The sequence below is a fragment of the Falco peregrinus genome, chromosome Z (assembly GCF_023634155.1).
Source record: "Falco peregrinus isolate bFalPer1 chromosome Z, bFalPer1.pri, whole genome shotgun sequence".
NCBI lineage: Eukaryota > Metazoa > Chordata > Aves > Falconiformes > Falconidae > Falco > Falco peregrinus.
This window is the reverse complement of record NC_073739.1, coordinates 58,894,231-58,922,100: the sequence shown is the minus strand read 5'-3', so window position 1 is coordinate 58,922,100 and position 27,870 is coordinate 58,894,231. Positions and strand designations below refer to the sequence as shown.

Below are 27,870 nucleotides of genomic sequence, written 5' to 3'. Positions count from 1 at the left end.
AGTATTGCAGTCTCTTTAAAATACCTTGTATTTAGTAACTGTTACTTTGTCTGAAGTAACCATAATTCCTCTTTGTGTAAAACTCAGCACCCATCCAGATACTGCATGAAAGTAAGTATCAGTGATATATAAGGAAGGAGAGACAGGTCATTCTGATGGCAGGGCAGAAACTATCAGGAAAAACTGTGAAAAAACAAGCAGAAGAGACTCATATATGTCTTCTGAATCTTCAAAGCCCTTGCTTGCTATTTTTTCTATATTTCATTAAACCTGCAGCATTTTTACATAATATTTAGTGCCAAGAAAAGCTAAACATGCACATCTTGGAGATAATAATCTTGAAAGCAATATGCTCTGCTGCCCCACAGTACAGATCAATGATAACTGCCAGAGAGCACACTGCTGAGAGCAGCCAATGAGGAAACTTTGGAATTGTTGGTTGTGAAGCTTTCTGACAGAGGAATATTTGCAGCAGCTCCTTGAAAATGCCTTCCTCAGAGGGGAGATAAGTGAGTTATAACTTGCTCATTTTAAGGACAACTTTTGGAGGCACTGGCCCAAAGGAGGAGTGGGAGGAAGCAGTGAACCCACACCCTAGTGGAGTAAACTTTCAAAATCTATGAGAAGAAGATTAAATCTCTACCATGGAAACATCTCTACTACAAGGGCAGATAAAACCCAGAACATCTAGGACAAGCTGACCCAGGATGGTGAGAAGCTCCTGAGAGGGAAGGAGCTCCAGACTGACACATCTTCTAGGGTGAACAACAGTGCAGGCAGGAAGGAGGAACATGAAGAGGAAAGGCTGTGGTAAAATAGACTTGATCGCAAAAAGGTAGGAAGAGGTTAAAGCCAACACAGCCAGCCTGAAAAACAGAGCATATGTTATAGGATAATAACAAGTTGCAGCTATTCTAAACAAGTCAGGGGGAAAAGGATAGGAAAGGAGTCAGAACTGTTCTAATTTTGGACTCATTTACAAACAGAAAATATTTCTAAAGTTAATGTGGTAAGTGGTTATGATCAGTGTCTGCACAGATAAATATAGTTTCTTCAGCTGCCAGTACTGATGTAAAACCAAACTTGCCCCCAGGTAACAGTAACAGGAAAAAACCAGTGTGTGCACAGAGAAAATAAGACACTTAGTCATCAACAGCCTCTGTATATTCGGAAAGATACCAAAACTCCCCAAAGAACATACAGATCTAGCTAAAGCAAATTTGGATACAGAGAGGAAATCTTTAGAAAGACAATAGAACAAATCATGTGGGGGTGCTTTATTAATATTCAGTGTTCTTTTATACTGCCTTACAAAGGTAAGCTCTTTCACAGATACTATTTGCTTATATTAACTAGCTATAATAGCAGTCTGAATATAATTTTCTGAGCAATTCAGATAATTTCTTTTCACATGCTGGGATCTACAGACAGCATATTCAGGGCTGCCACTGTGCTTTACATCTATTGGAGGTAATATACACAAGATTGCCTTATTAAGATTTAAAGCAGTTTTGTAATATAGTATCTTTTATATCTGAGCAAAATTAAGATAATTCATTGGCACTGAAAAACCAGTTCTGCTTTGTAAAATGGATCTAGACTTAACCAGTTTTTCCAATTGTAAGGGGTGATTATCAGGCTAATCCTATTAGTATTATCAAATTATAAACAAAGAAGAATAAGACAAGGTAAGCCCATTTTTATTATCCTTGTTCTGATGTTCTGATGATACAAAATGAACAACCCAGCAGAAGTCCAATCTTCTAATCTTTAAGCTGTTTTCAGGCACGTCCTTTCACCTAAAATATGCACATCATTGGCAGGAACAGTAAGATTTTTACCGGCTGAAGTAAATTGTTGTTGTGACCTGTACCTGAAAAACATTGTCCCTGTTCATCCTTCTGCCTTCATATCCTTCAATTTTAATGCAGTGTTTGAATATAAATTTGTTGTGTAGAATGGTTGGAAAAAAGTCATGAAGCAAACTGTTGAGCTCTAGGGATAGCAAGCTCAGACTTGTTTTTTTAAACATCTTTCTTAGAACAATGTTTGAGATGCAAATCAGCTAAAATCTGTAGTAATTCACGTCCTTATAATTAATTCTACTGAATCCAGGGGAGTAAAAATAGCCATGCAATAAATATGTCACAATTCACAAACATGTACAAGTATAGTCTTCTCTTGCGGCACTAGTACAGTCTCTTCCACAGTGTTTCAGGAAAATATTAAGAGTGTACAGGAAGTCTGCAAATGATCAAAGATACGTGATGTGTCATCTCAGCATCATGAATCAGTTAACTGAAAAAATCTAAAGCCATAAGCCATTACCATATACACTAATTTCCGTTAAATTGATCAGTTACTGGTTTAAGCACTGTCATTCAGGCGCATCAGTAAAACAATGCTGGTGAATCAATATGGGATTGCCTTAAGAAAAAAAAAAGTTACAGCTTGTAGTATTGACAGGAAAAAATGTGGAAGTCTTATGAAACCGTCAGGTCTGAGAGAAAACTGGATGTTAGGGGCAAGGAATTTTCCCCAATGTATTTTACTTGTTCCTGGGAAAGCTGCGACAAAGAAAAATGCTTAGCTTCCTTTCACACAAGCCCCACATAAAAATGGCAAGAGTCCAAACAGTTAAAAATAGAGGGATTATCCAAGACTTTAGATTAAAAGAGCTTGCTTCCTGTTTGCCACATATGCTCCTTCTTAGACCAGGTGCTTATATTCCTACATAAAATAATTCAGACCCACTTTACCATTGCCGATAGTCAAGAGTACCTAAAAACTTAATTGTCCTGCCATGGAGGGCTACTGAATGTGTAGCACAGATATTTGAGAACTTTCTTGCCAGAGCTAGTGCTGAGCCTATCCAGCAAGTTCAAAAAGGCTCTAAATATCACTTTTATGGGTGTGGATAATATGCAAAGGCTATTAGAATAGAGTTTCTGAATGTGCTATGGACAGTTTTCTGATGTCCAGACACCTTAAGTTCTTTTAAAAAATGAGTATAAAGATGCATAACATAGCCTGGCCAATTATAGCACTCAGTATGCAATAAAACTGTGGAATTTGCCTTCCTGCCCAAAGCATTGCATAGGTTCAGCATGTCATGCTTTAAAAACATTAACATGAAATTTCAGCAAAATGCAGTTGAACCACATCCACAGGATGGCAGTAGAAAATAGCTGTCAGTAAGTCTACTGTAAGTTGATGAGTGCTACTATGACTCAAAAGAATAGAAAACTTCTCTTCTGACAGCCACTACAATACAATGTTGGACTTAAGATACCCTGTGAATAATTTTTATTATTGTGGGGATAGAGTCTCAATGCTCAAGAAAAGGAGAAAAAGATAAATACAATTAACTGAAGTGACTTATTTCCTAATTAGGACCAAACCCTTATGAACATATTTCAGAAGTACTACAAAAAGGGAAGCCAGGATGACCTCATTTTATAGCACACCTCGAATCCCAAAGATTCCTGGCCAATATTCAAACCCAGACGCCTGGCAGCTGTAGTAAAACTGATGAACTGTTGGTTATGTGATGCAATCTGACCTTGATTTACTCTGCAGGAGACAACCTATTTGTATTCCACTTTCTGTTTAAGTTTGGGTTATTTGTTGTATCCACTCTTTGACAAGAGTGTAGGCTTATAAACTTGGTGCTTCCCAAGTTAGTTCACAAGAAGACATTTATCATTTATGCAAAAGAAATGACTGCATTTTAAAGTCATAAAAATCTGCTAAATGCTACTTCTTCAGAGAATTTCAACTCTCTTCCATTCATATTTTATTACAGACAGAGCTAGGAAACTGCAAAGTATTGCAGGGCCCTTGGGCACACACATTACAACACAAGCCATAATTACCTCATCACACAGTATTTTTTATCCCCATCACTCTGCCAAGGCACAGAACTAAAAGAGCTCAAGGGTAAAACATAAATGTAGTGAAGAAAACCTAGATTCCCTCATCTGCTGCCGAAGTTGTAAGGTGCACTGTAAATAAGGCTGGGGAATGTCAAGATGAGAAAGCAGTCTCACAGTTAAGGCAGATGAGTGCTATCAGGAGAGAGTATACAATTCCTACCCCTGCCACAGAATTTGTATATGACGCGAGCAAGTCACTTAAAGCTAACTAAATAGTCATTGAGCATGCATTTCACATTTTCTGGTGTGCTCAGCTTAGCACCTTCAGGTTTTTGTTGCAGAAATGCTAAGCAGTTATAGCTGCAGTGGAAGCTGCAATTCCAGCCCATTCCCTCTTCTAAAATGCTCAGTGACTGGGATTGCTGGTACCACACATGTCAGTCTACAGCCTTCCTCTTCTGATGGACAATATTAATTTTTAACAATGTATTTTTCCTCTATGTCTCAATTTCTACACCACCTTCTTTCAAAGCAGTGTTTGGAAAATATGGAAAGCTTATGAAAGAGTAGTAAAGCACTCTAGGAGGACCCAAAAACATTCACCAGACATTTAGTAACTCTCCTTCAAAGCTGAGCTTCCAAAGCTATGGAACTTTGGTTTGGCCTTCGAAAGGGTCATATGTAACCAAAGACTTTTCAGAACCTGCTGACTAGTCCAGAATAGCAGAGGCCGTTAAGAAGATGAGGCAAAAGATGAGTAATACAAGTTCTTTACATTGTGGAGCTCAGTTAATTTACTTTCTTTTTGGAAATCAGCTAGTTTATAGCTAGTCATCATGAGTGCCCTTTAAAATTTGTGTATTGAAAAGTAAAAAAAAAAAAAAAAATTATCAAATGATTTTTCATTACCACCATGTATGTCATCTGGAAGACAGAAGCCTACCTATGACTAGGATTAGTAACATATCTTCACCTTTTAACAGAACATCATCTACCTGAGAACCATTTGAAATCCCTACAACCTCTAATATCTCTTGTTTTAGCAGTTGTGCAAATCAACTGAGATTTTTATAAGAACACACAGGCAAAAGCCATGCTAATATGGCATAAAATTTGAAAGTACTCATCAAGAATATAGGACAATACTTAATTACCTCAAATCCATGCATTAGTAAATTAAAATGTAAATAGGCAGATGAGCGTGAATGCATTCGGAATCCAAACCTGCTAAGATTTTGAAGCAACCTCACCTCTGCTCTGTGGGCAGCTGGTGAAGAGCAAACTGAAATGTGTGCCATGTCCCATATACACTGCACATTTCCAAATTGCTCACCACACCCGTACCTGGCAAAAAGCCAGCATGACCGCTAAATAACCTGGAGTACGATTTATGAAACACCTTTTGTATTACGCTGCACAACACTGGCAACACCCCAGCGGTTTGGCAACTGGCTGTTCTCCAAGAGGAGCTGTGCAGGAGGAAAAGGAGGGGCTGCCCAGCCCGTTCTCTTGTGCGCGGTAGCGTGAAATGGCCTCCTTCCACACACTGTGCTACCAGCCCAGCCTCCAGCTGAACTTCTTTGCTGATTTGTGGCCATTTCATTGATTGGGAGTAAGAAAATGGTATACATTGGAAAAGTAAAGTAGTGACAGAGCGAGCGAAGTTGTTGTTCCTAGATTGCCTTTTGGGGGGAAACTGGGAGCCAGTTTCAGGACCCAGATTCACTCTGGATGCAGCTTTGTAGTGAAAAGAGGGCATCATCTTCCGTATGAAGGACTTCCTATGTGAATACAGATCGGGCAGCTTCATGTACCATATATGCCTGGGAAGGCTGTTTGGCCCTACAGCTACATGCGGAAGCTGGGAATTCCCAGGAAACTGCGGCAAGTTGTGCCAGGCTATGGAGATCAGAGGAGTCTTAGAAGGAAAGATAGGACCATCAGAGGTGGGCAATGGTGGCTGTTAAACTGTAGTTGGTCTGGATTTAAAAAAAAATCAAGAGAAAAAATTCTGGGAAGCAAGTTGTTTGAGTACCTACTGGTATTAAATTTCAAATAGTTCTATGAAATATGAAGCTTCGCCCCAGTCTAAAAAAAGCTGTATAGGAAGTGACTTCTAGAATTGGCCATATCCTTATAACCCAACTGGCAAAAACTGGCAGTGACAGTTCCATCACTTTCAGAACTTTTGGGTAAAAATCTCATCTACAGTATATATCAGCAATGTCTTTCCTGGCACAGGTAGATTTTGCCTATCAGCCCTTTTATATCGATAATACAAAGTGACAAATTTTCTGTCTGAGCTGCTGCAAAAAACCCAACAACTCAGCTGTAAGTGAATTTCTGAGGTGGAATTCCAGACAGCTATTATTGCACACATAAGCATTTAAAAAAACCCCAAAAACCCAACAAAACAAATAAACCCCAAAAAACAACAAACAAAAAACCAGGGAAGAATTTGCTACAATCCCAAAGCTAGCAGAAACTAATAAAAACAACTATTAGCTACAAATACAGATGCCCTAGAATAAATATCAGTTTCATTTGTTTTGTCATTCCTAGTAATGATGATTATTTTTGCTTCCATTAATATCAATGGCTTTTCTAATTATTTTTCTTTACATCAAGAAAGTATTTGTGGCTGCTACATTCAGGAATACCAAAAAGACAGCTATTTCTAAAGGATCTTTATTAGAATTATATCATAAAGTTTGGATGATGGAAAAATTCTTGACAGAAGAGCAATTTCATGAGGTGTAATAAAAACACTAGCACTTAATATTAAAGCTTAGTGCTTTGGACTCATAAGTTGCCTAGTACGGTTATTTGATACAACCACAACAGTGGACATCAATTTCTTGTGTGAAGAAGAATATATTTTTAAAATGCCAATGAAAAGAAATCAGAGACGCCAGTCTACAGTTTTTCTCTCCTGATGGACACTAGTAAAGTCAGTTGCATCTCTGTCCAAAAGCTCAGACTTGCCAGTAAAGCATCATGCATATGTAAACTGGGAATACTTTTCACCATATTTGAAACTTCTAGTGAATGACATAATAGCACTGTGACAGGAGAAAGGACACTTTCCCTTGGCCGGAATCTGGGCAATTTTATATAAAAATTGTTTAGGGCAGGGAGGGGGGAGAAATGTCCCAGTCTATTCAAGAAAATACGGCTTTTACCTTTTAACACTCAACATACAACAGCGTATGGCTTGACTGTTCTTCCTTCAGTCCATTAAGTGACATAAGATCAGCATTAAAAAGTACCCTGTATCCGAAAAAAACCCACCCATGTCATCTAGCAGCAATGCTTGCAGGACATGGAAATTTCCTCCCAGAGCCCTGAGGAGTCAGGAGCAGTGTCTGAGACATTTTTGTATCTGCTTAATGCTGATTATGTACACTCCTAGTGACCCTGCATACAAATGTGTAGCAGACTGATCAACAGCTCAGCATGGTTCAAACCCACAATCTCTTCCAGAAGATGCTGTTCAGCTCCAGGCAGTGATTTTTATTATCATCCCCACCATTTCACGGCCAACAGACAAATGCAGCTATATTGATGTTTTGGAACTACTGCCTTCATAGCTATTTGCACTAGGAGAAACCCAGAAATATTCCATTACTGTTTTCAGAAATATCCTCATTAGCTGTGTTTTAGATGAGAATAGCAGTTAGATCTCCTTTTTTTGTAAGAAACTACCTTTGTGCTATTTTCCTGATTCGGTGATATTTGATGTAAAATATACACCAAATAGCTCAAAAATTACCTTTTTTCTTCCTGCTGTTCATAAGACAATCTATTCCTTTGGACCACTCAGAACACCACTGCTTCTGCAAAGCTCATACATAACCATTTCTATTTACTGTTTCTGCTGGTATATAGAGATAGTGTCAGCGAGGTTACGGGAGGTGTATCTGTACATACCTTCTGTCTGTAGGATACAGCTCCACAGTAATGACATCTAAAGAATTCCATGCTGAGATGGTGAGGCCGTTGTAGAGGCACAGCATACCTATCATCATGGATTCACTGGTCCCAAACCACAGGAAAAAACAGCTGATGCCAGAGAGAACCATGGAACCACCTAGGTACGAGTCAGGTGAAACAAACATGAAGTGGAACTGTGTTTAAAGAATGGTCTTTGTTTTATGTAACGGTTCTATGCACACAGTATAGCTAAATAACTGATCCATATATATGAGTTAAAAAACTGGAGACCTCTGCTGGAAAGACCAGTCAGGCAGACAAGTATTGTAAGGAGCTCATAGAAAAAACATAACTCCTCAAACAGCAGGATCTATCATAAAGTATTAATGGATGGAACCCTCTCTGAACTCCCAAAGCAAGCTGCCTGGGGAAAACTACTCCCATTCTTCCTTGTTTATCATCTTCTGCAAATACCTGAAACTTGTTCATGTAGTGTAGCAACAAAAACATCAATTGGGAATTGCATTTATATAGAGATATTATTTGAGAAAATGAACACAATGAACTACCACATAGATATATAAGTAGATTGAAAACAGATCTGTCATTGCAGATAATCCACAGAAGATACCTTTCAAACGTGTTATTTTGCAAAACAGGTAACAGTCAAAGGACTGCTGACTTATCCAAGGTGTCACCTCTACTAGCTGATGGGACACCCAAGCACATCTAGCTTTCCTTTCAGCTGGAGCAAACACAAGCCAATGATCAGCACTCTACCAAATCTCATCCCAGATGCCTAAATAATGGTCTCGTAATATCAGCACAGAAGAGCAATGACTGATAATATGTCATAAGCAGAACTGGCTACAGAACCTTTTGCTCCTAGAGTTTCTAAATAGGACACTCTTTAAAACAGCACTTACGATGCTGCATAAATGAAGTACCTGCAGAAGGAATTTTTTACGTCTCTCTGAACCACATTCTTCGAAAAGAGAACATGTTACTTTATCAGGAGAGCTTTAGGTTTTGGTGGTGTTACCTGTTTTAAAGTGAAGCCCCTACCTAGCATTGTTAACCGTCCAATTCTATCCATCAGGAGAGCGGACACAATATTCCCTGGTAACACTGCCAAAGTTCCCAGGAAATTAACAAAGTAAATCCAGTAGGCGCTGTAGTCATCATCAAAAGAAATCTGGCATCCTGTTCTGATGTGGAAAAATGTGCAATTTATCAATTCGCTGTCAACAAATTTATATTGCTCGAGATCTGTGGAAAGAAGAAAAAGAAACATTTCAGCTAACAGCTGACTCCATGTGAAGCTTTTGATTAAAAACATTTCCAATTCAGGCAATTTTAATGACAACTCGGAGCTTTCACTGCTTTGTAAAATGGGACTAGTTCTTTCTATTAATATTGATACCTTTTTATCTTAATAGAAAAATATGGAAAATTTATGAAAATGAGCAACTAAGGCCTGGAATTAGACAAGTTATATTATTGCATTTCAGCTCTGCTTGGGCTGTATTTGGTTAAGATCTTTCAGCACAAGCTGGCCGTGCATAAAAAGCATCAGGTATCTGCACGTTTCTATCGCTTGGTCTTGCTCAATATCAGACCTTCTGTTTCCACACCAGACAGCCTTTCAGATGAGACTGCCAATCTTGCTCAGTTTGGTTTGACTTCTTTTAAAGTGAAACATTCCTACAGAATTCAGATTAAACTAATTTTCATTTCTGAGAAGGCCTCATGGTCTTCAGCTTGAACAGGAATTAGTTACTACATGCAGTCACTCAGGCTGTTCTTCTTCCAGTACAATTTTGGAGATCTCTCCCTATACTTTCACTTTCCTGCTGTTCTTCCTGTCAGCCTTATAACCCTGAATCAAGAATACCTTCTTTCTACACAAAGAAACCTGGACGTTGCTTGCTCTGAAACCTCTCTTACTATTATGATTGCTGGGGTTACAGGAAAGCATGTAAGAAGCACCCGTCTTTCCAACAAGCTTAGCTGGCCATGCTCTACTTTCAGTTAGGTTTTATTAAACTGGAGGGAAAAAAAAAAAGTGTCCTCTGTTTTAACATATGAAAACATGCATTCCTATTTTTGTTACAATACTTAGGACCTGAGTGGGAATGATTATAGATTAGGTAGCAGATTCCCATGCCACAGAGAGCACAATGAACAAAGGATTTCACCAGTCCCATTTAGACTAAATAAAAGCACACTAGTTAAAGCTACCAGTAAAGCAGTAAACATATTTTGTCCTCTTGAGACTGAATCTCTTTAGAGATTTTTAAAATTAAAAGAGGTGCTTATTATCTGAGTCAATATTAGGCCCGTGACACCTCTGGCGTGGGTGTGATCCTTTCAGTTTTCTGTTACAACATTACGGAGGCCTGTTGCTTTTTATAGCTTTTTATTCCTTACAAGAAGACTTGTATGCCTTATTAGAAATTCAGAAATTATAAACGTATGATGAGAACACACAGACGAACAACGCATGTTCAAGGTTATTTCTTGTAATACCTGTGTTGTAGAAGGTGGTATTCACGAAAGTACAGTTCCTGAAGTATGTGTTCAGTGAAGTGATGTCTTCAAACACACAGTTCTTAAAGAGTGAATCTTCAAAGGTTACTGATTTAAACTTCATCATAATAAACCTGCCCAATACACATAATTTCTGTCAGTCTACCTTCATAGGTCAGCAAGAGCAACAGGTCAAGCTGATGCAGCTATACGTGTCTAAAAAGTCTCAACCCCAGTAATGATGATTCCTTAAAGGTATTCTGGAGACATAATTAATGATTAGCTGATTCTAGAGCACTATTGTTCAGAGAAAGCATTAATAAGACAAATAGCTCCACATAGCTACTGGCTACAACTGGTAATACAATGTCTTTGATAATACTTCCATTATTACTTGTCCTTATTCACCAACCAAAACCAATGTCATGGCGTTCAAGGAATAGCCTTGTAAAATCACTGTTACTTGTAATTTGACCTACAGTCGGAAACTGGGAGATCATGTTCCAGAAACTCAGTCTCCTGGAACAAACAAGCACTTGTTAGTACGAACAAGCTGGAAAGAAAGAAAATTTTAAAAGAACATTTATTTCTCCAGATGAACACACTGGGCACCGTGTCAGGGTCAGATGAAAAACATACTAGTTCAAGTGTCAAAATATGTTTTCTAAAAATAGTTTAACATGAACACAACAACTACATTGCCAGTTATACAGATAGGTATCTAACTGGAAGTATGTGTTTGTTTCTCCTGTGTCTGTGGATGCAATTGCAATTACTGTGTACATAAAACAGCTGTAAACAAACTGTCAGTAGCTTTTCTTATTTCTGAACAACCTTCTTCCTACTGACTCTCATTTAACTCCTAGGTCTTTCATCATGACTGTCAATCAAGTAATTCACAGAAAACGTCAATGACTAAGTGTATTACTAGCAGTAACTCTCAATGTTACTAGACTAAAAGCCTAGTAACATGGAGAAAGCTTGTCACTGTAAGCCTTTTGAGTATAATTCTACCAAACAACATCATTATGCTAACAAAAAAAGACACATGTAGAAATACGTTATGATTTTTGTGATACAGTCTATTTCACATGAAGGTGTGGAAAAAGACACAACTAAAAAAAGGCAGTTTTTCTGGCAGACCTCACCCGAAGTGGCAACGGTCTGGAAAGCAGCGCCGTAGCTGTTATAAGCCAGTAAGAACTGATAAAACACCAAAGCCTTCTGAATACAGACTGAACTCTGCTCTAATCAAATCTGGTGTGACTAGCTACGTATTTTTCTTATTGTAAAACTAATACTAGGAGTAGGAACACACAAAATATGCTACCTATGAAATAGTAGGAATTAAACTCTCTTGTAAATAAATTTGGAATTCTCTTTATGAGAAAGGCCAGCAAAAGCTAAGTGTGTTTATTACTGGAAGACTTACTAGCTAGTGAATTTGCCTTGTGTATTGGTCAGAAAAATGGTGTTTTCAGCCCATTAGTTTTAGTTATTATATCATTTCTCATTTGTGACAGACTCTGATTAAAATCAGGCTGGCGTTCAGTGTCAACTCATTATCATTTTTCATATAGCACTTTCTTTTTTAAAACGTAGCCTAATTCCAGAGGTGAACAAAGAAAATTTAGCAATTAGATTAGTCAGTTGGAACAGAAATGACAGACGACATGTCCTACATTCTTCGGATGCACTTTTCACCTTTGGACAGGAAACATATTGTGACTATATTGAAATTGGTCTTGCAATGATTTGAATTAAAACTCAACAGAAATGTAATGAAGTAAGAAGGCAAGTATCGACAGATCTTCTAGTTAAGAAAGAAAATGAAGAAAACACTGAGGCTGAGGGTGGGTGGAGGACTGAAACATTTGTGGAGTAAGAATATAAAACAAGTCCATACTTCTGTGGAAAATGTTTCATGACTCTCAAATAACTGTCAGAGGCCTATTAAACTTGTATGTTTAAAAGAGGAAATCAGTGGTTTAGAGTAGGTTAATGTCAGATTTAGTGTTTTAGAAGAATTTTCAGTTCAAATTGATAAGACCTTGGTTGTTGGAGTGCTGTCAGTTACTGACAGTAAATGGTTCTTTGCTTTTAGGAGAACATCTAACTCCTAGAAAGGAGTGGAACTGGGAAGCTATGGATAGTTCAAAAACGAGATAGCTGGTATCTTTTGTCTGCAATGCATAAACCTTTAACTGTGTCAAAATTCACGTTCTTATGATGATATTTAAAAAAAAAAAAACCCACATTACCGAAATCATTAATTTTATTCACTTAGATACAGATTTTCATATGGAAATAATAATTACTTAGCACCATAACTTCCAGGAGACCATTCACATGGTTGTTCTGTGTATTTCTTAAGAGAAACCAGATACCTAAAACAGCTGTGTTTGATTTTCCCCCAAGTTATCTAGTTATCTGCAGAGTCCAGATAAAGCCTTAATATGTTTGGATTCAGTTAAAAAGGCATTGCCAAAGTGTTGTTTTCCATTTCAGAACTGTTCATGCTTTTCATTGATTTACAGTAATGTTTAGCTTTTATTCTTCTGTGGTAAGATCCTAACCTCTCAATGTTCAGAGTTTTCACAGAAGTGTCTTTCATCAAAAAAAGAAAAGAACTGGCAACAGAGATGAAAGTACATCCTTCCTCAGCCCCCCTAAAATATGCTGCATGTGTTGGGTCTGAAAACATTTGAATCCCACTGTGAAAGGAAGCATCATTAATTTAGGCTTTTCAGTCTGTTTTTCAGGATGACAAGGAAGCTGGGTTTGCTTGGGGGATCCTCACACAGGAACCACCAGGGCATGTACAGGTCCGCTTCTCCACATGCTCCACAAGTCATAAGAAATCAAGAACAGAAATGAATTCCCATCAAAAGCCAAACCCCAAATATCTACCATTAGCTAATGAATACAATTATTAGATTACCAGGACATGCCTTACAACATGCATTTGTTTATCCCAGCCAAGTCAGAATATTAGGAAATCTCTAAACCTGTCATTGATGTATTCTCCATTGCTGTGAATCTGATTTTCCAGTGTGAAGTTGAAGACGAAATGTGAAACCTCCTCATTGCGGAAATGTTTCACTCGGGACGCATACTCATCTGACTGCAGATGTTTAATGACATCGGGAAACCAGACAGATAAGCCATAGTAGCTGTGAAAAACAGAAAAAGCTCAGTCACCAATCCCACCTGTTTGGAAATCTGTGCAAGGTGAGATGAGTGGCTCCCTTGGCCACTTAAGTGATGGAAGAGTTGCTCCATTGTAATAAAATCCACCATAAAATAAAAATATTGAAAGATGCTGACACCAGCAGATGGCGCGTTTCTGAAGCAGATATTATTGATTAATCAGGCTTGCAACCAAGAACAGACTAACCGATAAATACAACATTTTGTGGAAAGACGCTGTATAAAACCTTTTGGAATAAAAAGGGTAATCACAGTGACCAAAATTTGCATGCAGATGATTGTTCTCTCTGCTGAGTCTATCAAAAATGGTTTAAGATCTCAACCACTCTTACCCAAAAGACAAGGTGAACCATACAGCTGTAAGTTTGATTGTATTATCCTTCACCGGGTAGTTGAAGCATCTCATAAATGTCAACCAAATCTGTAAATCATTAGGAAATACATTTATTTTAAATAGTATTTTGAACAATATTGTTAAATGATAGCTTTTTAATTCTGATTTCCTTGCTTCTTCAGGGCATCAGAGAGAGCAGATCAGCTTTTTGATACTGGTCATAACGGTACTTCTCATACAAGTATGTTAATCTCCAGCTACAGGCAGGCTGTGCATGTTCCATGACTTTCCATCTTCTTTTCATAGAAACAGAATGGTTTGGATTGGAAGTGACCTTTCAAGACCATCTAGTCCCATCCCCTGTGATGGGCAGGGACATCTTCCACTAGATCTGGTTGCTCAAAGCCCCATCTAATCTGACCTTGAACACGTCCAGGGATGGATCATCCAGAACTTCTCTGGGAAGCCTATTCAGTGTCTCACCACCTTTATAGTTAAGCATTTCTTCCAAATGTCCAATCTAAATCTATCCTCTTTCAGTTTAAAACTGTAGCTCCTTCTCCTGTCACTACAGGCCTTGGTAAAAAGTCTCTCTCCATCTTTCTTACAAGCCCCCTTTAAGTATCGAAGGCTGTAATAAGGTCTTCCCAGAGCCTTCTCTTCACCAGGCTGAACAACCCCAACTCTTTGAGCCTGTCTTCACAGAAGAGGTGTTCCACCCCTCTGATCATCTTTGTGGCCTTCCTTTGGACACAAACAGGTCCATGTTTGTCATGTTTTGGGGGTTCCAAAGCTGGACGCAGGACTCCAGGTGGGGTCTCACCAGAGCAGAGGGGGAGAATCACCTCGCTCGACCAGCTGGCCATACTTCTTCTGAAGCACCCCAGGATATGAGTGGCTTTCTGGGCTGCAAGCACACATTGCTGGCTAATACCAAATTTTTCCTACACCAGTGTGGAACGTCTGTTAATTCATTCCTGACCACCTCAGCCTTTCCTAATCTCTAAGCAGCTTCATTTCACTGTTTCAAACCAGAGATCTTGTCAGAAATGTTTTCTTCTCACTTCTCAGTATTACACTGCTTTAAATTTAGGCAAACTATATTCCACAAGTCAACAGGGACACACTCAGAGTTTGAGCTATCATAATGTATCACAGCTATAAAATCATACTATAACTATACGAGGAAAAGCTGAAACTACCCCCAGGTCAGAGATGCTACAGCAGAGCTGACTGAGAATGGCGTTCTCTCTCTCTCTCTCTCTCTCTCTCTCTCTCTCTCTCATCTCAAGATGATGTCCTCCTTTTGAAGAGCAGAGGCAGTCTGTCCTAGGGGTTTCAGCACACATCATGCAACAAGGAAGGCGCTTTGACCCTAAGGCCAGTCCAGTGAGATAACAGGGGTATGAGACAACCAAGGAGCAACATCTTTAAAGCTGATTTAGTAACAAGGCCAAATAATATTTCAGTCATCAACTACTCCATTTATGGACAACTAACTATAAAAGTAGACACTTCCTGGATTTGGGTGGGTTTTTTTCCCATAGGGAAAATGCCATTTTTCCAAGCAAAGCAGTTTTGTGACAAACCTTGGTTTACAACACTTCATCACAGCTGTAGAGAGCTTTAAGGTGCCAGATCTCTAACAACTGTGAAAAGCTATTTTTTACCTTTTCTTTTGTTGTTGTTTTAATTAATAACACTTTTCTCAGCTTTCATTACAAGGTTCAAAAATACTGCGCAATTTTTGTTTTGCAAAAAAAGTAAAAAAGGATACAGGGCACAGTCCCCATAAGCTTATATTAAACTCTGAAATAGCTCTAACATAGTTTTCTAGGAACAGACTTGACATGCTTAAAAATACATGCAGATACAATGCCTTATAAAGGTTTTACAATTTACACCGTTTATTCACAACTTCACCATTTGTAAGTAATGAAGCCACCTCAAGTTCCTGCAGGTAATTTTTCATTTCATCATGTGTCACCTCTTTCTGTAGGTATATATTGATATGCATTCCCAGTACATATTATATTGTGGTGCTTGGGAATATGGCTATGTAACTATTAGCCAACACTTCTGCAAAGACCAGTGCAGCCTCTTCCTCCTCAGAATTTGGGACCAAGCTCTGTGATTCACCCTGCACCTCTTCTGGGTCAGAAACCCAGAACCTTATGCTGGTTCCTGAATCTCCCAGTTGCATGGAAAATTTAGCATTGCTGCTATCACTGGCATGAGCTCAATCAATCCATCCCATTTCTGAAGGCTAATTAAAAAGAAGGTAATTACAGAACAGAGATATTGCTACTTACACCATATAGCTCTGTACGAATTCTAACAAAACACCTCCTGTACCAGGTTCCTGTATCGCTCTCTATTTCTATGAGCTCATCTATCTGCTTTGGAGTTTTGATTCTGTTAACCTAGAAATAAAAAGAACAGCAAATATTTGCATTTTCTTGAATCATTAACTGCTGTTGAGAAGTAGTGAAAGGTTTTAATAAATCCCATAAACTAAAAATGAGCAGATATTAAACATGTCTACCCTAGAATTACTTTAGAAATGTAAACGAATAGCAGCTCACTATAATGCCAAAGTTTGTTATGGATGCAATTTTACTGGAAAAGCTCTACTTTCAAAGCATGCAGGAAATCCATTTTCTCTGACTGAAGCAAGCTGCTAATGTCAGGAGTTGCTACAGTATTTAAACCCTCAGTTAACCATGTCCAGAGTTTGCTATCAAGCTGCTTCTGACTTGCTATGACAACACTGTTGAAAGTCTATCAATTAAAGCTATGGTAATGATAACAGAAATATTTGAAATGTCAAGAATTAATAGTTGAATAAGATTTTTCTTTTGTTCATATTTCCTGTAGTGTTACGCAGGGAACTCTCTTTGTCTTTTGGATGTTGACTTTAACTATCCTTTTTAGTGAAGAGAGAAAAAGTTAGGTGAAATGGTCTGGAACCACACATGTTATTGCTGTTATTAGCCACCATCTACTTCATCTAAAGTGAAATGATATAAACAGACATCAGGGAAAAATGCAGAATTACCAGTGACAGAGAATGTAACGTTGCCTACAATGCTAATTTTCACTTGCCCTCTCCTATGTAGCAGACCAAGAATGTATTACATGAATATATTTCCAGACACAGGATGTTACAAACTTATACCACGGTATGGTTTTGGTTTTGCCGTTCACTCTGGTCCCAGGTCCATAGCACTATCAGAAAAGGCAGTGTATTCATCCACAGTTTATTTAAAAAGAAGACAAATAGAGAATGGAAAGAAATGGGGTAAAGGGCTGACATAAAAGGAGGGAGAGAGCAAAAGACTGAGTGTTCAGCGTTTGGTTGCAGTTTCTGAAGGTAGCAATAGCTTGTGTTTCTTCTTAACAGCATGAGGACACTACCACTCACAAATGTACTGTAGTGGATTACAGGACATCAGGGAATAGCAGTGTTGATGGTTCAGTTTAGTTTTCAGCCCGCTGCTTTTACAGATGTACACTGTTTAAGATGCACCAGCAGCCTCATCCCATGGACAAGAACAAACAAAAGCCCACTAAGCAGTTATAGCAATAACAACCCTCATTTCTGAAACAGAGCAGCCTACTTTCTTGCCAAATCATGACTATATCAAAAGCCTGTACCCTTCTCATTATACTTCTTCCAACAGCAAAAATCCTGTCTGCACCATTCCACTGATTTTAAGCTTTTCTTAAACTGCTTTTATGAAACATGTTATACAAAAGACCAAGTTAATTCCTTCAAGACTATGTAAGACCTCATACATACAGACATCTTCACATGCCACACCTCTGGGTAGAAAGGGCAGGCCTTTTGATTCATGCTGTATAAACCAGTACCACTTCTGTAGGCTCAGGGGCAGCCTTTTCACCATCCTGGCCACTTGACTTGCTTGGAGCTGTGGAGCTTGGGGGAAACATATACATACACACACACATATATATATATATATATATGTCTGTGTGTGTGTGTGTGTAATTCTCTCCTAGGACTGGATGTGACTGGAGACAAAAAACTCCTCGCCTTGATGGTTCTTTAACATAAGAAAAGTCCTATTGAATCAGGACAATGGTCCATCTGGACCATGCATATTCAGCTGTCAGTATATGAAGAATGAAAGGAAAAACAATAAAGAATACCCATTTTAATGAAAAGAGAACTTCTGTTTAAAAGCAATGGCTAGAATGTTTTAAATTTTACAAAATCAAGACATGCTTGCAAAGGGAAATGTTTGCAGAAAAAAAGAGATTTAGTTATTACATGGCAATGAATGAATGGAGAGAATTTTGGTTTTAAGGATACAAAGAATTTTTTTTACTTAAACACTTAAACCAATGGATCTAATGAATGTATCTTCTAAGGACCAAGGGATGTAATTAAGGATGTACATAAATGTTTGACTTGGGTAGTCCCATAATAGAAGATACCATCAACCTACTACCATCTCTGTTAGCGTCACTGCTCTCAGGAGGTATTTTCAAAAGTATTAAGAGCCACCATCTCCGCAGCCAGTAACTAGAATACATTCATTTTGAAGTTCCTGACTGTTCATCAGTTGATACATTCTCTGTTTTAAAGGTTTGAAGATAAAATCCTCAATAATATGAGTTAGAAGGATAAACATGACTTGTGAAAAAAGTTCCTAGGGAAAGATGAAATCAATGTAATTAGGAAAACATCTAAAAGCAAAGCATACTAAAACTATAGCAGTAATGGAGAAAAAGTTATATCAGCTGTAGTTAGAAAACATACTATCAAAGTGTATGATGCAACTAGTGTCATGAAGTGGAGGAAAATACTAATGTGTAAGTCATAGAATGATACTGGATGAAGCAATGAGGTTTAGGAGAGCTCTGTGAATAAATAACTGAGACAAAATGTCACAATATCCAGAACTAACTTACATTAAAAAAATAATAAAAAAAGAGACACTAAAAGGATGGCCCAATCAAATGATGCGTAAGTTCTTTGCTTTCTGGGTTTTATAAGAGGAAGTGCTGATACTGTGCAGTGAGGACACAACGATGCATTTTCTAATCACACTAATGCAAGCTAAAAATAGCGACTTCTATACATGTGTAACCTTGACATACAGTACAGTATTTCTAATCCTTTAACTCCTCAGTATCTGAAGTTGATTTTCCTAATGTTCATGGCAGAAACAGGTAAAAATCCCAAGAAACTGATGGTTTTTCCTTATTCATAGCTGACCAATTAATAAAAATAGCTACAAATGAAGTGCTGAGTTCAATGCGGTTCAGTGTCACATTTTAACAACTGTAGAGAGAAAGACTTGTTAGATCACAAGAACCAGAAACAAAAAGTGTGTTATTTGTTTTCTTCTCCATGGCTGCTTTAGGTTGTGATTACTATTACATCGAACTGATGTGAAACTGTGGCTGATCCTTCCTCCCATCTTTTGTCCCAGTACCTTTCTGTCTTCTTCCTCATGCCTAAACCAACACTGTAGGGGGACAGGTGCTACGGCTGACTGTGCAATCAGTCACTGAATATCAACACTGGCAGAATAAAAACAAAGAATGACTAGGGGCAGGCGTACTCTGTCTGAAAGCCGCTCAGATCAGCAAGAGCCAATTGTGAAATTACACCTTAGCTGTATGGTGTTAGGCAAATCCCTTTACTCATAAATGAAATCAGAAAATAAAATAATGGGTTAGATGGGATAATGAGTAGGTCACCAATGTATCAATAAACGTGGATTTAACATGATAGATGTGCTAACCAGCTAGACTACTTCCAGGCTAAATATAGGAGATCTTGAGCTTCTTTGTGGAAAAAATTAGATGGAGGTAATGGAAACTACATTGAAGGCAATAAACTGCAAGTCTCAATGGAATAAAGTTATGTGGTCAGATGGTCATTCCTTGATACTGCCTCCAAAGGCAGAATCTCTAAGAGGATTTCTTAATTGAGTTATATGTGCATTGAAGTAAGAAGAAAGGCTCTGGAAGAGGAAAAGCATCCCACACATGGCTCTGAGAGGAAGCAGAATGCCTGCACTCCCACGGCACAGCACAAGCTGGAAAGGCAGACTGGACTTCAAAGCAAGAAAATGCCTCCTACTGTATCCAGACAGACAAAATTGTTGTGTACATTCTTCATAAATAAGGAAGATGCCATAAAAAAGTTCCACATCTGAATTGCCAATTTGTCCTCCATATAGAAACAACCCATCAATATTTTGAATATGGCCTTATTGTTAGACCTCAAGTCGACCAGATGCAGTTCAGCTTCCAAGATATCTGAGAAATTTAAATTTCTGAAATTACTACTTCACAGAAGTAAAAATTAATTCTTTTAAATTATTCTTTTAGCTGATAAAACAAAAGATAATAATTTCCAAAGCTTTAAAGAGAGAACAGCCAACAAATTTGGACTTCTTTGTGCCTACTGTTATTATTAAGGGTGAAGTAAACTTAACAAATAAAACACAGATGGAGTCTATTAAAAATCTTGGTATACCAGAGACAATTATCACACTGTGGATACATACGCTCAAGAATATGCTGGCCAAAGGCTGATATCTTAACAGTTGCTGTATATATAATGATTTCAGTAGGAATTTGGTTCTTATATTTAGGTATTTAGAGTGCAAATGATTGGCTTTGTCATGCAGAGTGTTAATATTGTTTGCTTAAGCCCTCCAGACCTGCCAGTCAGCAAGCTCGCTGATGTGCTAAGTGATTAGCTGTAGAAGCTATCAGAAGTATTAGAAATAATACTCACTGTGAAGACTTTCTCAGGCTGACCACGGGCTCGCATGTTTGTGTCATGTATTTGCTTGAGTATCATCCAAGCTTCATCATGTTTTCCAATCTAAACATTTGATCAAAACATTTAAACAAAACATACATACAGTTTAAAATATTAACTGTAGTTACTGAACAATCTTAATGCCCATTATATAGAGGTCATGATGTAAACACAGAAATAATTTTGACTGGAATCTGAAAACCATTTTGAAAGTTATACCTCCAGCAAGAACCGTGGGCTTTCTGGCATAAAGGTGAGGGCTACCACGGAAGAGACACAGGGCAGTGCGCAGACGATCACAAATACTCGCCAGCTGTGGAACTGGTAGGCAGAGCCCATGCTGAAACTCCATCCTATGAAAGGAGAAATTCACAAAAGGTAGAGAAATAAGGAGTACTGCATGTAGGAAGCTGCAGCTTCTTGGATATGCAAAATGTTATCTCTATTTAAATGAAACCTGATTGATCTCTTCTATTTCCACATATATCAATGACTCGAAAACTAGACTTACACTACAAGTTTCAACCTCTTGCATGTGACTAGTCGTGCTGGAAAATGGCCATATTATGCAAGGTGGAAGACTTCCCTACACAGGGATGAAGAAGCCTCTTTCAAGTGTCTTAGTAAAATCTGCATGAAGGTAGTTATGTGAATCAAACAGGGACACCATCACCATACAATACATACACAAAGAACTAGTTTTCTATGAATACTGAAAGAAGAGAGAATAAAAAACCTACACTCAGACAATACGTTTTATGGAATTTTACAGCCTTCCTTATTATTATTATTAACTTTTTCTGCAAAGAGTGAATTTCAATACTCTTAATAAGTCTCCTAATGTAATACAGTGCAACAGTATGACAGCGCCTAACTTCTGTTTCTGTCTTGTTCCACAGCACTACACCACTCCTTAAATTCTGTTAAAAGTAAACTGACACTTGTCTCCCCTGTCCCATAACTAGAGGTACAGGAAAAAATACTCAGTATTTAAGCTTCTATATAATATAAGCAACATTAACACTGAACTAGACAGAAAATTTATGATTCTATAAAGAATTCATATAAAGGAAAAAAAGAACAACAGGAAAACAACTCTCCTCATCTGAAAAATTGATCTTGAGATACATCTGAGTGTTGACTAATCACATGCTGTAGAAGCCATTGTCAAAATACACTGAGAAGAACACAAAAGGAAATACTGGAAAACCTTTATGTCAAACTGCAGGGCTGGCAGTCCAGCTGTTTAATAAAGTAGCTGATTGTTTGGTATATTATGACTGGATATTTGAAATGCTAGAATTATAAGAAACCTAAGAATGTCTCTTAAGAAAGATAAAAGTATTATTTAGGTAACTATGCAAAGTAAAGTTTTCAAGGCTAACTTATTAGAAGATGAGTGGAAGATAAGAACAACTACAAAGAACAGAAGACACTGCTGGAAGGAAATGGAATCCTAGCTGATGAAAGAGCTGATGCCAGATTAATCTGACATATTTCTTTGCTAACTGATTTTTCTAGACAGAAGACATGGTAAATTAAATCTGTCTGCATGTCAGTAAACAGCTGGTACAATGTACAGTGTATTTTGGAATTTAAAGATCTTATGCTGTAGACCATAAATAACATTCTTGGAAAAAATATCTGTTCTCATATTAAAGTATTTACATGTTACCATATGAAAAATCCAGTCAACCTGTGATTTATTTTTGCCTTTTATCAACAGCTCAGTGAAACATTTTAATTTGCAGACTTAGGAACCTCTTCTTTCTGGTCTCCTGCAAAATTTCTGTGTTTCTGAAACGGTAACAGCTTGCTCTACAGCCGCATTTAGCCCTGTCATCTTTACCCCAGGTAGACAGAGGTAAAATCAGTGACAGTAATGGTGATGACCTTGGAATGCCATGTTACTTTTTTTATGTGAGGCTCCAGGTAAACACGCCTTTCTTCTCCAAAGTTCCTTCCAACAAAAAGAAGCTGTCTAAAATTTGATGTTAAACTTTATTATAAAATAGAACCGGGAACGAAAATTAAAGATAAAAAAATGCAAACAAAAAGGATGTAAAAGTGTAAATAATATAAATTTTTGGAAAATGTCGGATCCTACAGGATTTCAGATCTTAAATAATAAGAGCATACTTTACAACTAAATTGGGAAGGGAAGGAAATAAAGAAGGAAAAGTTTACAGTGAGTTAATGAGGCAATCAGAAAACATATCTGTGTTTTGTGTACTGTGCACACATTCTATTGCAATAATTAGAACCATATTCTTCATTACATATTTTAAACTATAGTGCAAAATCACCCGATTCAGAGCTTGCAAAATTATCCCCTTTTGGTTAAGTTAATTTTTGGTCAGAGCAGTGAGCTGGTCTGACTTGCTGTGCAGACATGTAACAGCTAGTGCCATGGGGAAGGTGGCATGGGAGAGGGGTTTTCATGTTTTGGAACAGCACGGTGAAGGTACTGGCTCTTGTTGCCATTAAAAACTGCCACAGAAATACACAGAGCCACTGGTGTATTTAGACAATCTGCCTCTTATTGCTCTGGTTTATGTTTTATGAGATTGAGCTGCACAAAAGGCACTTAAGTGGTAAATGAAATCAACTTGGCTTTATACCTGTTATAAAACAACAGCAACATCTTGTGCTTTGTAGCTGGTCCTGGAAAACGCTGGTGATAATTTATTTTAAAGTGTCATTTATTAATGGAAGTGAACCACACTTAATTAAAAGAAATGAGTGCATGGTTCATCCTGATGTCATCCTGACAACATACAAAACATATTTTTTACTCTTCAAAATATCTGAGGAGCATGTCAAGTGAAATGTTCATAATAGTTTCTATTGCTCTTATTCCGTCTTTTTCTCTATGTACTGCATTAGCTGCTGCAATTTATATTGTGATTTAACATATCTGCTGAATTAATGATAATAGTGAATGTCATGGTAGAAAAAGAGCCAGCTGCATCACAGTTTTCTTGAGGCTGCTATCCTGTCTATTCCAGCACCAGATCAGCAAAACACACACGTATTTTAAATGCAGAGCAAGTTTAGTTTTATTCTTGCATTTATCACATCCCATTTTCCTAGGTCATAAACTAATATGGAAAATGGAGCCATTAGAGTAGCTCTGAATTTAGCTCACAAAATGGCTTTCATGCCTATTGTACGTAAGTCTTGAAACCAAATAGAAACGTTGTTGGCTGTAACACAATTTGCTTCTCCCTCTCTGATTTATGACACAATAGCAAAGATGGAGCAGCTCTGCGTGGTTCCATTCAGAGCACTGCACAGCAACCTAGAGCTAAACTTCACCCTTGTAAAGCAACATAAAACCTGCAATGACTGAATCTGAAGGTGCTGCAGCAACCTTTGTGCTGCCTACCACCCTCCCACTGCACTGACTGCTGGAAAAGGCCAAGAGAATCAGACATGGCAATTACTGATGACAGAAACAGAGCAGCATGCAGCAGAGCAAAACCAAAAGGTGTGAGATGCTAATCTATATCTAATTACCAATTTATATGTTGAATTCAGTGTCAACAAACGCTTCCCTCCCAAACCAGTGATATTCAGTTGCTCCATAATATTAATAAATTACAAGGGTATTATAAACAAATTCTCATTCCAAAAGAGAGAAAAAAAGGCATTTCTGTCACAGATGTTCTGAATAAACATAAAGGTAAAGCTGTCCATATTATGCTGAATTTTATAAATGTATATTGTCTGATAAATAGCAGGTAACTTCAAGGACAAGGATCATCTTTTACAGTGGGTAGATTTCTATAGAGTGGACTAATGGTGATGATTTGCTTAAATGTCTAAAGTGAGGGCTGACAGGGACCATGATCTCTCTATATAAATCCATAAGGGCTACACTAAAGTGCATGTAGGCAACAAAAAGTATGGATGCTTGTATAAATAATGGCTGTTATTTTTTTATATATATATATAAATATACACACATAGGGAAAAGTTTCTAAATACCAGCGGAATGAAACTGTGAAACCCCTTTCTAATGGGATAATGGGATGAATGTGGGCAAAGAAATCCTAAACTAATACAGGGATTTTATGGCCTTCTTGGTATGACCATTAATGATAACATTTTTTGTTAGTCATTCAGTAGGAATCAGAAGAACTAGATTCATGACAGTGTCAGAAATAGTCAGAACCCAAGTCTGCATAAACTTCTGTCTTTTGGTAGATCAAAGAAGGGAGTAGATGCAAGATTATCCCCAAATTAAGGGTGAAGAAGAAATATAGTCAAGGAATTTACGTGAATTCATAGACTCAATAGATTCCTCTGCAGAATCATTTCTACGATTTTATAACTTTTCTTATTTCTGTTTTACCACAAAATCTTTGGTAAGAACCCAGCTTTCTAGCCTCAATTTTTAATGTTTCAGATTTGAAAGAGTCCAGTAACTAATGATGTGCGATTTGTCTCACTTGCCACGTGGTGGCACTGTTACTGCACGTAAATAAAAATAAGCAAACCATTTCTGCAGAAAGACCTTTGCTATTACGTGCTGTTTTGTTGAGTATTTCCCAAATGTAAGCTAAATCAAAATTATGAGGAGGACTGGAAATACTTTGCAGCTGGCAGGACTGAAATGCATTATTGTTGTACTTATATTTAGTCTGTCATGGCATTACTAAGTTTAACTGTGAATGATGTCTAGGATTTGAGGCCATATGTTTTAGTGATACCAATTAAGAATAACGGTAAAACATCACTGAAACTGAAAAAAATAATAATCAGATAAGTTACATAGCTGAGAAAGCTCAGTTAGACATTTTTACAAGACTGAGTGAAATACATGGTTTCTAACAAATGCAGAAATAATGTTTTCAGAATTATTCTGTAATTGTATTAATGTGAAATTCCAGTAATACAAAGTAAAAAGCTTGTCTTTCCTGTGATTAGATTATTAGTATCACATGGTAAAGACAGTGATATTTTTAGTCTATACAGATAGTTAGATACTCTACAAGCCCACTGGCTCAGCAGGTCAGCTGATGGTAATTTCTGCAGGACTATAGAAATAAAACAGCTGAAGTGTGTCAGGCCATGACAGCAGTACCCTAACAAAGATGCCGCAGAAGACTTTCTATCTCTCATCTGCATCTGCCTGGCTCTCTAGCTGATGCTGTTAGTCCCTGGCAGCCATGAGGATCAACAGTTCAATAAAAGAAGAAAGTAATAGTGTTAAACAGATATATTTTACAAATACAGTCAACTCAGACTTAGTCTGCTGACACTTAAAACTGTGAAAAAAAAAGGAACAAGGAATTTTCTAAAGACACATCTCCTCTCCCGCAGAGGAGGGGGTTGTCAACCACTGACAGTCATCACTTCCCTGTGCTGGCATTGATCTTCATCTGAATACTTGATATTATCAGGTCTCCGATCACTCCAGTAACATTATCTGCCATTCAGACAAGTCCCAGGACAGGTGCAAGCAGGGCTGACCTAGTATAGAAAATAATTTGCTTTCTAATACTACCAGACACAACTCCTCTATCCAGTGCATGGCACTATAGTCCAGGTGAGGTTTCTATCAGTAGTACCTTTGGACAGTGACATCAATAATACACTTTTAAAATGTTTCTAATACCTGTTGTAGTACTGTCCAGTTTTGCTTTTCATTAAGGAGGAAGTTTGCATATACCCATATTTTAGACAATGATTTGGTATAATACATGCCCAAAACTGGAGGTTTAGTTATGATCTGTTGGCCTTTCACTTAACCTTACATATACTCTGCACAGGATATAGACCTGTTAGGTTTGCCTTCTTGCTATGGAAATGCTAATGTATCTGAGACAGGCCTGACAGAGAAAGCATAAAACATAATTTCAAATCAGAATACCTAGTAATGCTGGGGAAAAAAAGACAAGGGAAGATTGTAAGTCATCGCATGCATGGATTGCAATGGACCATCTGAAATCTGACTTTCATTTGGCCCTGAAGTATGGCTGTGTCAAGATCCTGTGACTCACAGTAGCCAATACAGTCAATAAGTTAATCTTTAAAATGGCAGAAGAGATGAACAGTTGTAATCATTTCAGAGAATCAAAGCAGCAGCTCCTAATAAGAGAACTGCAGGTATCTAACAGCCTGGTCATGTCATCTATCTAATCTTGGCAGATGCTAGAGGTGGCAAAGAATGTTTAATTAGTGCTCTATTTGTGATAAGAAAATCAGAATCTCGCTCCCCTCCCTGGCTAGATAAGCATGAACACATGTAGGGACTTGAAGTAAGCTGTTGTCAGTTTTTGAGCCTAATCAAGTCTGTATCTTGACTTGAACAGAAAGTCAACTCCACTTAAATTTTCTTCACTGGGAAGGATACTGGGCCAACTAAATAAAAGAGAGATATGAATAAGGCAAAATCACTCATTAGCAGTTCACATTTTATGAAGTCCTACAGGACAGAAGTGAAGCTATACAGAACCAGAGAGAAAGGACTTGCAAACTAAATAGAGCCTCACAAATTTTCTGCATATTTGCCCCATATTCTCCCCTCCAGTGGACTATTCCGAAGACGCTATAGTTATAACAGTGGCAGAAAAGAGCTTTCACAAGAGGCAGCTTATGGGATTTTCAGAATTGGTTTTGCCTCTTCTGCACTTAATATATGACAGAGAAAGGTACGATAATGAGAAGATTCTAGCACACTTCACAGAGCTGGACAAATTACCTTTTTACTGATGTAAAACAGCTCTGAAACAAAAAGAAATTTAATGGTTACCTGTATATAAAAAAAGCATGTTCAAAAGAAAAAAGAAAAAAGAAAAAAGAAAAAAAGAAGGAAAAAGAAATAGGAAAAAAAGAAAAATATGTTGGGTAAGTGCATTTGCAGGAAACATTCTGGTTTGAATGGCAGCTGTAAGAGTCTGCTGACAGCAAACCAGCTGATGGGAGTTGAAGTTCCCTCTCCTACTTATTTGTCTTACTGTATACATATATATACACACACATATATATGCACATATGTATATATACACACACACATATACAAAAGTATACAAGTTTGTTTATTCACTTTAGTCAGTCTCCAAGCCACCACTCTCCCATCATCCAATTACATGGCGAGTTACTGGCAATCTGTAGTGTTTTATTGTGCTCTTCTGGTTATATGCTTCATCCCTATCTACAAAACAGGAACAGTA

General features: G+C 37.7%; 1 protein-coding gene across 1 annotated transcript in view; it reads right to left on the bottom strand.

The window, feature by feature from the left end:
* The window catches only part of SV2C (synaptic vesicle glycoprotein 2C), a 115,434-nt gene that overhangs the window by 12,159 nt on the left and 75,405 nt on the right, over positions 1-27,870 (bottom strand). The window contains exons 5-12 of the mRNA XM_055791372.1: positions 20,909-21,042; positions 20,663-20,752; positions 16,194-16,304; positions 13,880-13,968; positions 13,346-13,510; positions 10,338-10,471; positions 8,874-9,077; positions 7,806-7,965 (exon numbers count right to left, since the gene is read on the bottom strand). Of these exons, the coding sequence (XP_055647347.1) occupies positions 7,806-7,965; positions 8,874-9,077; positions 10,338-10,471; positions 13,346-13,510; positions 13,880-13,968; positions 16,194-16,304; positions 20,663-20,752; positions 20,909-21,042 (1,087 nt within the window). The remainder of the gene's footprint in view (positions 1-7,805; positions 7,966-8,873; positions 9,078-10,337; positions 10,472-13,345; positions 13,511-13,879; positions 13,969-16,193; positions 16,305-20,662; positions 20,753-20,908; positions 21,043-27,870) is intronic.